At 39.8% G+C, this 12,351-nt stretch overlaps 1 protein-coding gene across 2 annotated transcripts in view; it reads left to right on the top strand.

The window, feature by feature from the left end:
- Positions 1-12,351, top strand: part of CPNE4 (copine 4) — a 228,598-nt gene that overhangs the window by 110,195 nt on the left and 106,052 nt on the right. For both annotated transcript variants that reach the window (XM_054273332.1, XM_054273331.1), the window contains one exon: positions 6,280-6,459. In XM_054273332.1, coding sequence (XP_054129307.1) covers positions 6,280-6,459 — 180 coding nt within the window. The remainder of the gene's footprint in view (positions 1-6,279; positions 6,460-12,351) is intronic.

The raw sequence follows: 12,351 nt of genomic DNA, 5'->3' as shown, positions 1-12,351 counted from the left end.
AGCTATGAACATGTAAGGCAACTCCATCCGTTAACTTCTCACAGAATTTTTACATAGTGCATATAATAAATTGTCTGCTTCCTGCTTCAGAGCAATGAGAAGTAACAGAGCAAATAAAAGTAATCAACCAGAGGCTGGTCAGTGGCTGTTAGCAGAGAAATGGGCTTTCTTAATGAAGAACTTTTCAATTAAGAAATTACAATCCTGGTTTTCCTGTAATTTCAGTTGTCTGGGCTGTTTCTAAATATTAGTTTCAAGTGCTGAAAAGCAGGTCTTCATGGCTGTGACTTAGAGGGTTATAAGCCATCTAATATTTATATAGATACACAAATAAAAGAAATTAATTGCAAATAATTTTAAGACCATTCACATTAAATGGTCCTCTTCAAGCCAGCCTGTGGCAAAAGGTTTCTGCTGACATTGAGAAGATTTTGCTCAGCCCTGAGCTCTACAGCCTGAAAAGAATTAAGGATCTACTAATTTCTTTCCACTGTTTTCAATCATCAATTAAACTGAAAACAAGGGCTATAAATTATGGTGACCTTTGCAATAACTTATCATTTGTGGGATAGAATTGTGGTGCTCTGAAAGCACTGTGAATAATAAAAAATATATTAATAACTTACTTGGAAACCAGCAAGCAAAGTGTAAATTGCTTTCTGCTTGGTATCAAATTTTCATGTAAGGTACTGTATCATGGAAATTTTCAGTCTTGTTTAGACTCAGATGACCTAAAAATAATGCTACCCCTTCACCTCTGTACTTTTTGTCAGCTCAGCTGACAAATGTGATTCTACTAGATTTAATCAGCATTTTATAATGACTTCTACAGAAAATAAAGCCTGTTGGTTTTCCCTTGTTGGCCTCCAAAATGTATAAGGAACAATGGGTCAATTCGTTGGACTAAGAAATTGCTAAAAATGTAACAACCCCAAAAACCACATTCTGGTGGTACATGTATTCTCTACTTAATGGAATTTTCATTTTTATGCCTCTTCAACTAAGTTTTTGCAACAAACACTGAAGGAACTACAGCACCTGTATAAATTTTCGGACTATCATTTTGTAGACCAAAGATCTTCCTTAGTTCATGAGGCAGCTATACCATTTCATGAGCCTGATTAAAATTGTCCCCCCAAAATTGTCCTTTTGGTGAGAACACAGTGAGTTCTTCATGGCCCTTGGCTGCTCTTCACCTCAAAGATGCTGAGAAACAACTGGTGAAAATGTGTTTCTTTTGTGCTAGTTGCATGTCTGCTAGAAATACAATGGAGAGCAGATAGGTACCAGTTATCTATGTGGGACATGGAGTTCTCCATGTCACTGATCTGTGCTAAATACTCAAGCATGGCCTTGAGGTGCAGAGCTTTAGGTCCTGTAGACAATTCCCCATTTTCCTGATTCCCAAGGACATAATGAGAAAGTTGTTCTTATAATCACTTGAAAGCTCTAGATACCAGGTGACACTAAGCTTCTATGTAATCTTTGTTCATCCTTGTATATGCAATAGCCTAAACTTCATCTAATTTTGATAGAAGATAAAAAAATCCCCCTTGGGCTAGATCTTTTCCCTTGGCTTTACTTCTCAACTAATGATGGAAGATGGAGTGGAGATCCTTAGTTGATACTTCAGCCATTGAATTACTTCTTTGTCAGTGATTATTTTTTTCTAGGATAAAGAACTGCTTCCTCAGTGAAGATACCATATTTATCACAGTTCTGCAAAACTCACTGCTTTTCAGCAGATCACAGACAAAAGATATGAACACCATAAGAAGCCTGAATTTTAGTATTTGTTCATCTGTCCTTTGTGCCTTCTTTAATTTGATGCTATCTGACTGCAAAGACAGTTTTGAAGTTCTTCAGCAGTGATGGTGGGCAAAGAGGGAAACAGGCAAACATTTCTGACAGCTATCCATGCATGTCCACAGTACAGAGAGAAAGCAGCTTTCAAACTCAGCTTCCAACTCCCTGCAAGTTTGACAGGAGGATTCAGAAGGCCCATTTTCTTTCCTATATTTTCATTCCTGCTGTTGAGGTGGCACTTTGCACTGTGGATGCCAACTTTGGTGTTTGTATGTCATTCATAGTTCCCCAAGGGGAAGCTCACAGGGTGGCTGCATCCAGATGGGCCTGCCAAGTAATCCTGGCTACTCAGCAGGGTGCTACCTTCTGTGAAGTGACAAGGACCTAAAGAGATGAAGAGGGAAAGCAGTGTGAGTCCCTCCCAGGAGGTGAAGATGCAAGTCCTTTTCTCTGTTGAAATTGTCCTTGAAGGGAAAGTGCAGATGAAGCTGCACCATGAAGCAGATGTTCGGATCATGGTGTCAGATGAATGCTGCTCTTTTTAAGGTCAGTTTTACCTCTTGACACAGCCCAAAGGTGCATGTAGCTGTCAATTGTTTCTTTTGAAAATTTGTTCTGCTTCAATGAGTTGGAGAAATTCCTTGTTCTAGCAAAGTCCTAAAATAACAGATGGCTCATATGTCAGGCATCAGCAAATCCTGAAGTTGTGGGCATGACCCCTGTCCATGTCCTGTTGAAAAATCTGCATCTCGTCAGGATTAGAGTTTTCTTTAACAAGACCAAAAGTGTAAGTTCCACTCACTGTTTTGTACTTTAAAGCTGTCTTCCCCAAAAGTAATGGAGATTTAGTGTTCTTCATTATGTTTTGGAAAACATTTATGCTGAGAAATTGTAACTTCCTGAGTACTCAGTTAATGAGGCTGGGCAAAGCTAAACTGTGCAATTAAGTATTTGAGCCTTCATCATCCATATAAGTGAAAGTGCTGGAAGTGCATTTGGGTGACAGCAGGATTAAGGACATATGGCTTGAGGATGACATCTTGTCAGACTGCTATGAACCTGTATGTTTGGGTTAGCATGAAGGATGACACCATATTTTGATCTAAATGAAACAGGTCCGTCAGGTATTAGGGTAACTTGTGGTCAAAACCAGGTCAGGTTTTTTTTTTTTTTTTCTTTTGTTTTTTTTTTGTAAGTGTCTGCAGCCCTGTATATCATGAACTTTTTGATGGTTATCAGCATGACATAGCACTTGGCAATAGTATTTTCACCAGTTTTCATTAAGGTTTAATGCTCATCCAACATTTCTAAAGAGAGTGTTAAAGCTTTATGATTCAATATGAGAGCAAGAATACTGAAGAAAGGACAGCCTTTAAAAATTGGCAGGAATCAAGTGGACATTATATCTTGTGTTTATGCAGCATCTCCTAACCAGGATGTTCCGTCAGAGTTGGGGAATTTTTTGAGCTGTTCTGTTTGCCAGTGCTTCTTCATCACGAGTCACTGCAGCTGGTTCTCAGTGCTCAGCCCTGCTGCACAGTAATCAAAACCAGGGAATGGAGCCGGGCTTCCCATGCTGGGGACTCTTCCCAACTGTCTGGCCAAGGAGTAGGGTAACTGTGGAATATGCTGACAAAGCAGACTGGAATCTAGGTAGACTGATAGGGGTTAATGCTATAGCTGATGGCTGAGGGAGGCCCAAAGAATTTTGTATTGCTTGTGGAGCTGTTGGCATTGCTTCTTTCATACAGATTTTTCTCATGTAATCCCATGCTCTGACATGCTGGCTTGATGTATTGACTCAATAATGTGGGAAGGCTGGGGAAATTCAGTAAAATGAACTATATTTCAGTGCGGTGTGTGTCAAGGGAAGGATGTCAGTCAATCACAGGCTGGAAAAAGCAAGCAATGTCTTATCTCTGTGTGAGATTGAAATTCTTAATGTCCCTGTGTGAAGAACTGTGCCTCCATTTTCAGGCACTTTAATCCCTTGAGCAGCCACATATTTAACCTGTGTTGAGTGCAAGTGTAAATCTTGATGTATTTCACAGTGGAGAGCCCTTTCCAGCAGAAAGGAAGAGATGAGGTGAAACAATAACAGAAACTTCAGTTACTGCCTGAGATCTATTGGATCAATGAAGCAATTAAAATGATGCCATTGAATTAACAATCTTTACACAAGGAATGTGTTTAGGAGATTGCTGTGGCTGTGAAAAATATTTCAAACCATTCATTTAAATTTTTGTTTATTTGGTCTGCTGAAGCACTAGTTCATGAGATGACCACTGTTCTGAAGTGAATCAGATCACTTTTCACTTAGAAGAGGTCTCAGAAATGTCTCAGTGAACTAATTAGTCATCTTTATCCAACCTAAGAAATATTTCTCCTTGTAGCAGTAATAGTGATTTGATGTCATACTGATTGCTAGTGGAGATAAAAAAAATTTGAGCTAGACTAGCATCTGAATTAAGGTGGCTGGTATCCTTTCCAACCTTATATTATTCTTGTTATTCTCTGCATGACAGATGTCAAACCCATAATTTTCAGGTAGTCTATGCAAATTTATTAAGAATGGTTATGTAAGTAAGGTTGCTTTCCTCTTTGTGATGGTCTCATCCTGGCATAGTCAGAGCACATTGACACAGCTGTGTGAGGAGGCAGCAATGGTAACACTGGTATGCATCTATTCCAAGAGTGGTAGCATCTGTTTGGTGATTAGCTAAAGGATTTTGGCTGTCAGAGCTGTCAATCTGACACCTTTGATGAGCACTAAAATAAATCTGTTCTACCAGGAACTGTTCATTTTTTAACCTGCTTTTGATTTTCTTGACTCTGTATCCTTGCCGATAACTACTAGAAAGGCTAATGCATTATAAACTCTGAAAAGGGAAGCAAGCAGCTGTCATTTTTTACACAACAGATGTTCCTGATCAGGAATCAGACAAAGGATCTCATCACTCTTCCTCTGAGCAATTTAATTTGTCTGTTCCACAGCATACCAGCCACCTCCTATCTAGTCACTGATGTGCCCAAGTCCAACTTCATTTCAGGATCAGTTCCTTTAATCTTACAGAATTATTAAGTTTTTTTTCTGTGCCAGGGCAAAGAGAGTGGAAAAAAGGAAATTGCTTCATTGCTTATGTTGTCATCAATGATGCATCATAATGAAAAATAACAAACGCCTATTTCAAAAATAGGAAGGCCAAGTACTACATCTTAAGAGAACTAGAAAGTAATCTATGAGCACTTTTTTTTAAAGAAATAGTAATATAGATTTAATGATGTTTCTTTAGAAGTTTTAAGACTCAGAGGTAGGAATAAACAGTGTATAACCCATCAGATTCTTGTGATGCAACTTAGGAGGATGGAAAAATTTATGTATTTTTAAGAAATGCTGCTGCTTTGGATCCAGTTCTCCACTCCTTAATCAAGCAAATTATCTGAAATGAGTAATTACTGACAGTGTTACACTCTTTTCTATTTAGTTTGATGAAACGGTATCACTCTGCTGCTGTTTTGTAGTGATGGATGGGTACTGCTGGAAGTGTAAATTCTGTAGTTATTCTATAGTTTATTTCCCAGTTATTCTGCTAAAGACTTGCTGGAAAGGAGAGGCAAGGGAAGGTGGTCTTGTGCTTGTGGTCAGCCCAGCACAGAAAGGGCAGCTGCTGCTGACAGTACAAACAGGACTGTCCATGGCCACAGTCCCAGCTGTCAGTCCTGGTAAATGAGTGTCTTGGTTTGGAAAGACAGGTGTCTTCTAAGAAAGGCAGGAGCCTCCCCTGAAATGGAAAATGTAAACCCCCTCCTTCTGAATTGATAGAAATTTGAAATTTAAGGGCTCTCAGGTAAAAATATGGGGGCAGGAATAACAGTTCTTTATTAGGGAAGAAAATAAAAAGATAAAATAAACAATGCAGTAGACCAAAACAACACTCACAGAGTCAGAACCCAACCTGGCACCCTGTTGGTCAGGGTGCTGCTACCGTCCAGTTGGAATTGTGGTTGCAGTTCTCCTGGAGTGTCAGGTGTGGTTCTGTTGGAGCAGGGATCCTGTAGAAAAGTGTAGTCTTCCTCTGAAGATCCAGTGGAAGAGGCAGCTGTTCCTCTGGGAAATCCAGTGGAGAAACCACACTGGTGTTCCAGAATCTCAAGATTACATCTGGGTAGGAATGCTTGGCTCCTCCCTCTGGGTGGAGCATCTCATAATGGGATGTTATAGTTCTTATCAGTCATGCAGTGACATTCAATAGCCTGTTATGAGAAGATGTCACCCCCCAGAGGAAGCAGTGGGTGTGGAAGAGATAAGGAAAACTGCCCACTTAACAGAAGACAACTGCCATACAGATGGCAAATAGAAAACAAATTGCTTGGCAATCCAGGACAATGAGCAAAATGTGTTTGAGGAGCTCATGGCCGTCCATCACTGGTAGAAAGAGAAGCCACTCATGTGACCTCTTTTCGATGTGACAGGTGGACAGGACAGAAGTGATCCGAACCTGCATAAATCCCGTCTTCTCCAAGCTGTTCACGGTGGACTTCTATTTTGAAGAGGTGCAGCGATTGCGGTTTGAGGTCCATGACATTAGCAGCAATCACAATGGGCTGAAGGAAGCAGATTTCCTTGGTGGCATGGAGTGCACGCTTGGACAAGTAAGTGCCAGTGCTATTTTCCCCCTTGTTGCTTGTTTTTCGTATATATGTGGAATATGTTCTTTGTTGAGTGACTGATAGGTGAGATTTGTGGCAAAATTCTTAACTGGTGCTTTGAATGGGATAATTGAGAACTTCTGCTGGTTTGCTTTACTGCTGTAGTACAGCTTCAAGTCAGCCAGTTCTTATAGAAAATGGAAGATCAGTGATTGGCCTTGGACACTAAAAGGCCATGCTCATTGAGCATTGGAAAATAGACTGATTTTGAAGGAAGTTATTGTTCCTAACATTGCATGGGGTTTAAAGCAAGTTCAAAGTCCAAGAAACACTTAGAAATATATTTTATTCACATAGGCTAGTGCCTGGTGATGTGGCAAATAGAGAGATAGGGTTGGATTCATCTCCCTGACTCTCAGTCATCCAAAAGTTAGGTGTCTAGACTAAGTTAGTCTTCTGATTTCCATCTTAAGTTCAATGGAGAGAAACAGACAGTTCCAACCATTGATTCATTTTGCCTGAGACATCTATCCTAGATTAGGATAAATTGTCTTCAGGAGATACCTGTCCTTCCTTATCTATTGTCAAGAGAGTCTAGACAGCTGGCTTAAGGGAGATACTTAACTTTTTTGATTACTAAATTTAAGGGTGATGAGTCCTACCCACAAGATCAATATCTAGATGTCATCATAGCCAACTCTGTGGTGAATTCCCATACTGCTGACTGGTGGCACACTGCAGTGTTCCAGGCATAACTGTTTATTTCAGACTGGCAGTTTTTGTCATGCAGGGTTTCATAGCACAGGTTTCTGCTCTGTCCCTAATGGCAATGCCAAATTTCCCTAAGCTGAATGTAAATTTGTTCTCCATGCTGTGTGCCAAGAGCAGGAAGTGCTTTTGTTCAGATTTTCCTTTGCAGTGCTTCCACATAAGTTTGTATTATGAACAGGACAGCGTGTCAAGGAAAATGCTGCAAAGCTTTGGTTCCCTGTTTTCTCACCTTTTGTTGCTCCTCACTCAACCCCACCCCACAGGAATCACTTTGATTTTCTTCCCACAGCTATTAGGCCAAGCATGCTGGATGAGGAAAAGTCCTCTTAGCAAGAGAAATAATATGAAATCTATGCATTTACTAAATTGGAAGCTCAAAATAAAGATGTTGGTATTTAGGATATTTACAGTGCACTGTTCCTTTTGACAGATTTCTTGTGGTCTTGAGCAATGAAAATAAGCTATCCTATAACACCAAGGGGAATGAGAAACAAAGCAAAATGTTATTATAATATTCTTCTTGCTTAATTGGCTTGAAAAAGTAGGGGGGAAAAATGTCACTGCTGCTGCCTGTAGCATAAACGTCTTTATAATGATTTGATGGCTATAAATAGCACACAGCTGGGTTGTTTGCAGCATAATTTCAATGGTAACCAAGAAAAAATAACAGTATGAATTCTGTTCACAGTAATGTAGCTTGGAGGACTCTGATCTCATATTTAGTCCTTTTTTTGGTGGTGTTCCTTCCTCCCCCTTTTCTAGTTTTTTGCCTTTATAGAATTTAAAACTGATTTAGGAAATTCCAGAATAGTAGCACTGGAATTGTCATCCAAGTTAAGACTTTTTGAAGACTCCAAAGTTGACAAACCTACAGCACAGGCTGTACACATGGAGCTTACACTCTTGTTTAGCTGTATGGTGTAATTACAGCATTCTTTGAATTATGATAATAGACGCACAGCTTTTCTTGAAACAGTTTTGACATTAATTTGTTGTCTACATAATTTTAATGCCTGAATAAAACAGAATTTTTTGTAAGAGTGTGTGTCAGCCTCCCAACTCACTTTCCCAGTGCAAGTAGGACTTACTGGTCCAGGAGATATCCAGGAAGGCTGTAGATTTTTAGGCATAGTCTGAAAGACTGATGCCCTTCCCACATAGAAGTGCCAACTTTTATTGCTCTCTTCTAGGTAATAGTTGATCTCTAAGATTCAGTGCTACCTGTACCTGTTTGTAGATCATCACTTAGATGTGTGGCAAACCTGCATGTTTACCCAAATCATGTAACTCTTCTATCAAAATCAAAATTAGTATGAAAAACAAATGCTGAGAAAGTCAATAGCATGATTATACAGATTCACAAAGAGGAGTGCATTTTAGCTTTATTCTGATCTCAGTCTTATTATATGTAGCCTACCCAATAGGTACAGGCTTGTCACAAATTTGGGGTCCTAGATGTGAATGACAAAAAATGCATTCCTTTGGAAGGTTTCAATAATCTCCTTCCAAATGCTCTAATAAATTTGTGTTCCATGAGAGTGATGAGGGCAGTGACTTGTAGGCTGTTAGATCTGAGCCATATACTGTCTGGAGACATCCCACTGGATTTTCTGCAAGATTTATTTATACTGCTCTTGCCAGGACAAGTCAATTCTGTGCCTCTGCTGGTAAATACTGTGGTTAGCAACATCCTGGCATGCAGTCAGTCATACCTGGATGTGAAGAGCAGATTAATCAACAGGAATTTCTTATGCCACAACATTTGAACATGGTAGAACAAATGGTTGTGGGTAGATACCTGATGAGTGTAGATACATAAATGTCAACACGCTAAATAGAAACATTTCCTCAAAGTGATTTGTTTTGTCCATCACACTTAAAAGTTTCCCTTCCAGACAGAACAATAGCAGATTGTCTTTTGAAGGGTTTGACAGGAGCAGGCTTGGTATGAGGTATTTAGGAGGGATTTTTGGTGTGTGTTTTTAAGAACTAAAAGTCTGTTCCTTGTACTGAGAAAGGCTCTTTCTACATTCCAGTTTCCCAGCTTCTTGAGTGTCCTGGTAATGTGCAGATTGGCAGAATATCAACAAATATGTTCTCTACAGTCAGAATGATAACCAAATCAAACAAACCCTAAAATGTTAGAGAAGGCAGGAAAGTTGAGAGTGCAAACAAATTTATCTCAGTTAGCAGCATAGTCTTAAAATATGGTCTGCAATTGCACATAGTTTATAAAACAGAGTTTTTCAAGGAACTTCACATTGAGAGAATGTACCATACTCCAAGCAGCTTGTGTTGTACTGTTTAAATAGTGACATTGTTAAATGGTAGGTTAATGTGCATAACTAAAAACTGTAATTTTTAAAAATATGCTATTATTTTAAAAATTTTTGTTCAATTTCTAATTAAATGTATACAACTAATATCTAATAATACCAGTTCTACAGTCATATGGTAGTTATTTAATCAAGGAAACTGTAGCATGTTTTGCTTGTAACTTCACAATGATTATTCTTAATTGGGAGCATGTTTGTGAAATTAGATTCACAGGATCCCAGCAGGGTTTGTTTGGAGGTGTCCTTAAAGAACATCTAATTCCAATTCCCATGCCATGGGCAGGGACGCCTTCTACTAGACCAGGTTGATCCAAGTCTCATCCAGCCTGGCATTGAACACTTCCAGCAACCTCTGGGCAACCTGTTTAGTGCCTCACTACCCTCATAGTGAAATTCCTTCCTAATATCTAGTCTAAATGTTTCAGTTTAAAGGCATCAGCCCTTGTCCTGTCACTCCATGCCCTTGTAAAAAGTCCCTCTGCAGCTCTCTTGTAGCCCCCTTTAGGTAGAGGAAGGTGCTGTAGGTTCTCCCCAGAACCTTCTCTTCTCCAGGCTGAACAACCCCGACTGTCTCAGCCTGTCTCCACAAGGAGAAATGTTCCACCCCTCTGACCCCCTCTTCATGGCCCTCCTCTGGAGACCCAAAACTGGATGCTTTGCTCTGGGTGGTGTCTCTCGAGCAAATCCTTAGTTAGGTTTACTTGAATTACCATACAAGGAAGTGGCATAGACATTTGGGAGGGTATGCTTTTCATATCATAAGGTAATTTAAGTGAGGAGGGATTCCTGGGGTCTCCAGTTCAATCTGCTGCTCAAAACAGATAAGAGCAGATTGTTCAGGGGCTTCTCCAGACCAGTCTTGAATGTCTCCAAGGATGAAGTTATCACAGCATCTCTGGGCTTTGTCCCAGTGTTTGGCACCCTCACAGCAGTGATGGCTTCCTGTGTGTAAGCAGAGGCATAGTGAACCCTCACTCCTATATGCAATTACTTTTGGTAGCCTTCAGGTGGCAAAAGAAAGCCTGAATTTGCGAAGTAAAAATAACCAGAGCAAGTATGGCTTAGTTTTAGCTGGTCTTGCTTAGGGAGGAAGGCAGTAATATCAGCCTTCTTGAGCTGCTGCTGTAAATGGCAACTCTCATTGTTTGGAGTGGGAGTGTTGGGGTTGAGCAGTGGTTTGGCATTGTGCTTTCTGCTTCAGCAGAAATGGCTTGGGATGCTCCATCAGGCTGTGCATCTGCCCACTAATCCTCTAACTCTTCAGTTCACCCTAAATAGTTGCTGTTCTTTGCATAGGCGCTGGCAAGCAAGGGCACCCATCCACAGCTTTCTAGTGATAAGCAGTGAAATCACAACCAGTAATATTTTAATTGCCATCTTGGGCCACCACTCTATAAGGGTGACCTCTTGCTTTCTTACAGGTGCTTTAAATGCTATGAATCAGTTCATGCTCTGTCATGGTTTTACAGATGTCTATAACTTTGGAGAGTAGATTCTTCCTTCTTTCCTCTTTGTTTTTCTCTTTCCACTTCCCTGTGCCTAGGTAAAGTGTTGAGGCACTCCTGTCACCCAGACTAATAATTTCCAACTCAATCCTCACCTAGTACCTGAGGGTTTTGTACTTCTGTCGCTTTTTGGTTGCTCACAAAATCTGTAATTGTTTTGAGTGTCAGGAGATAGATTTATTTTTGGTTAATGGGTTAGGGTTTTATGTACGTGAAAAAAAGCAACAGGGAAAAATACTAGATTGAAAAGGACAGTCAGAAATTTAACAGTGTGTTTTTCACGGTATTCAACTGGGATTGTGTGGTGGTTTGATCTTGGCTGGAGTGCATGGTATGGAATTTGGTTTTTTTAGGTGAGCTGGCCTCCCAGGATCTTACCACCCTCAGGTCCTTGATGAGGGGAGGAAATGTTGAGAGACAGCCCACCCTGCTCAGCAGTCACCCTGGTGTGTTATCCACACCTTTCCAGGTACCAATGCACAACACAGACCTGTGAGGGCTGCTGTAGGAAAATGAAACTAGTACAGACAGCAAAACCCCAAATCCAGGTCCTCTTCTGCTTATAGGTTAGTGCCTTCATATGTCATGAGCTTGTAAAGCTCTCTTATAGGAATAATTCAGCTTTATATTCCACAAATTTTGTAGAACATTGAAATTGCATCATATAGTGCAGTAAGGGCTCAAACTTTCTAATAACCAAAGCTGATTTCTTAACCACATGGTAATTATCAGGGGGGTGGCCAAGAAAGACTTTTTTTTCTGAAGTTTCACCCAGAAATTTTAGTCTGTTCTTTAAGAGCTCACAACAACTATTTCAGTGAATAACCATTTTCTGATGAAAACTAAAAAAAAACATTTCCAAGACAGTCTCAATTACTGCTCAACTGTGCATGCAACACCATTAAATTATGGAAACCAGTAGAGTTTTTTTTTCTTAAATGCGAACCCCCCCAGCTCTGTGGGTTGGGTTGTTCTCTGTGACATATTTTGTGGGAATAACCTTTGTGGCTTTTCTTCCATTACTTACTGTGGCTGGTCTTTGCTGTTTTCAAATTTGGGATCTTATCCCTTGTTTAATTTCTTTCCATTTTTAAAACTGTTAAAATGCTGTTACTCCCTTATTTGCTCAACTAGTAGCAGAAGAAAGCTGCTGAGATGTAAATCTTTTTGTGTCAAGAACATTTTCAAGGATTATTCTGAGATTTAATATTACCCGTACACACATTTGTGTACAAATTGGATTGAAAATCTTCCTTATCAGTAATGAATATAATTGTTTCTCA

Source organism: Melozone crissalis, unplaced genomic scaffold (assembly GCF_028551555.1).
Source record: "Melozone crissalis strain CALT ecotype California unplaced genomic scaffold, PUWL_Pcris_2 ptg000016l_1, whole genome shotgun sequence".
Lineage (NCBI taxonomy): Eukaryota > Metazoa > Chordata > Aves > Passeriformes > Passerellidae > Melozone > Melozone crissalis.
The sequence above is the reverse complement of the archived record's forward strand: the minus strand, read 5'-3'. Positions and strand labels throughout refer to the sequence as shown.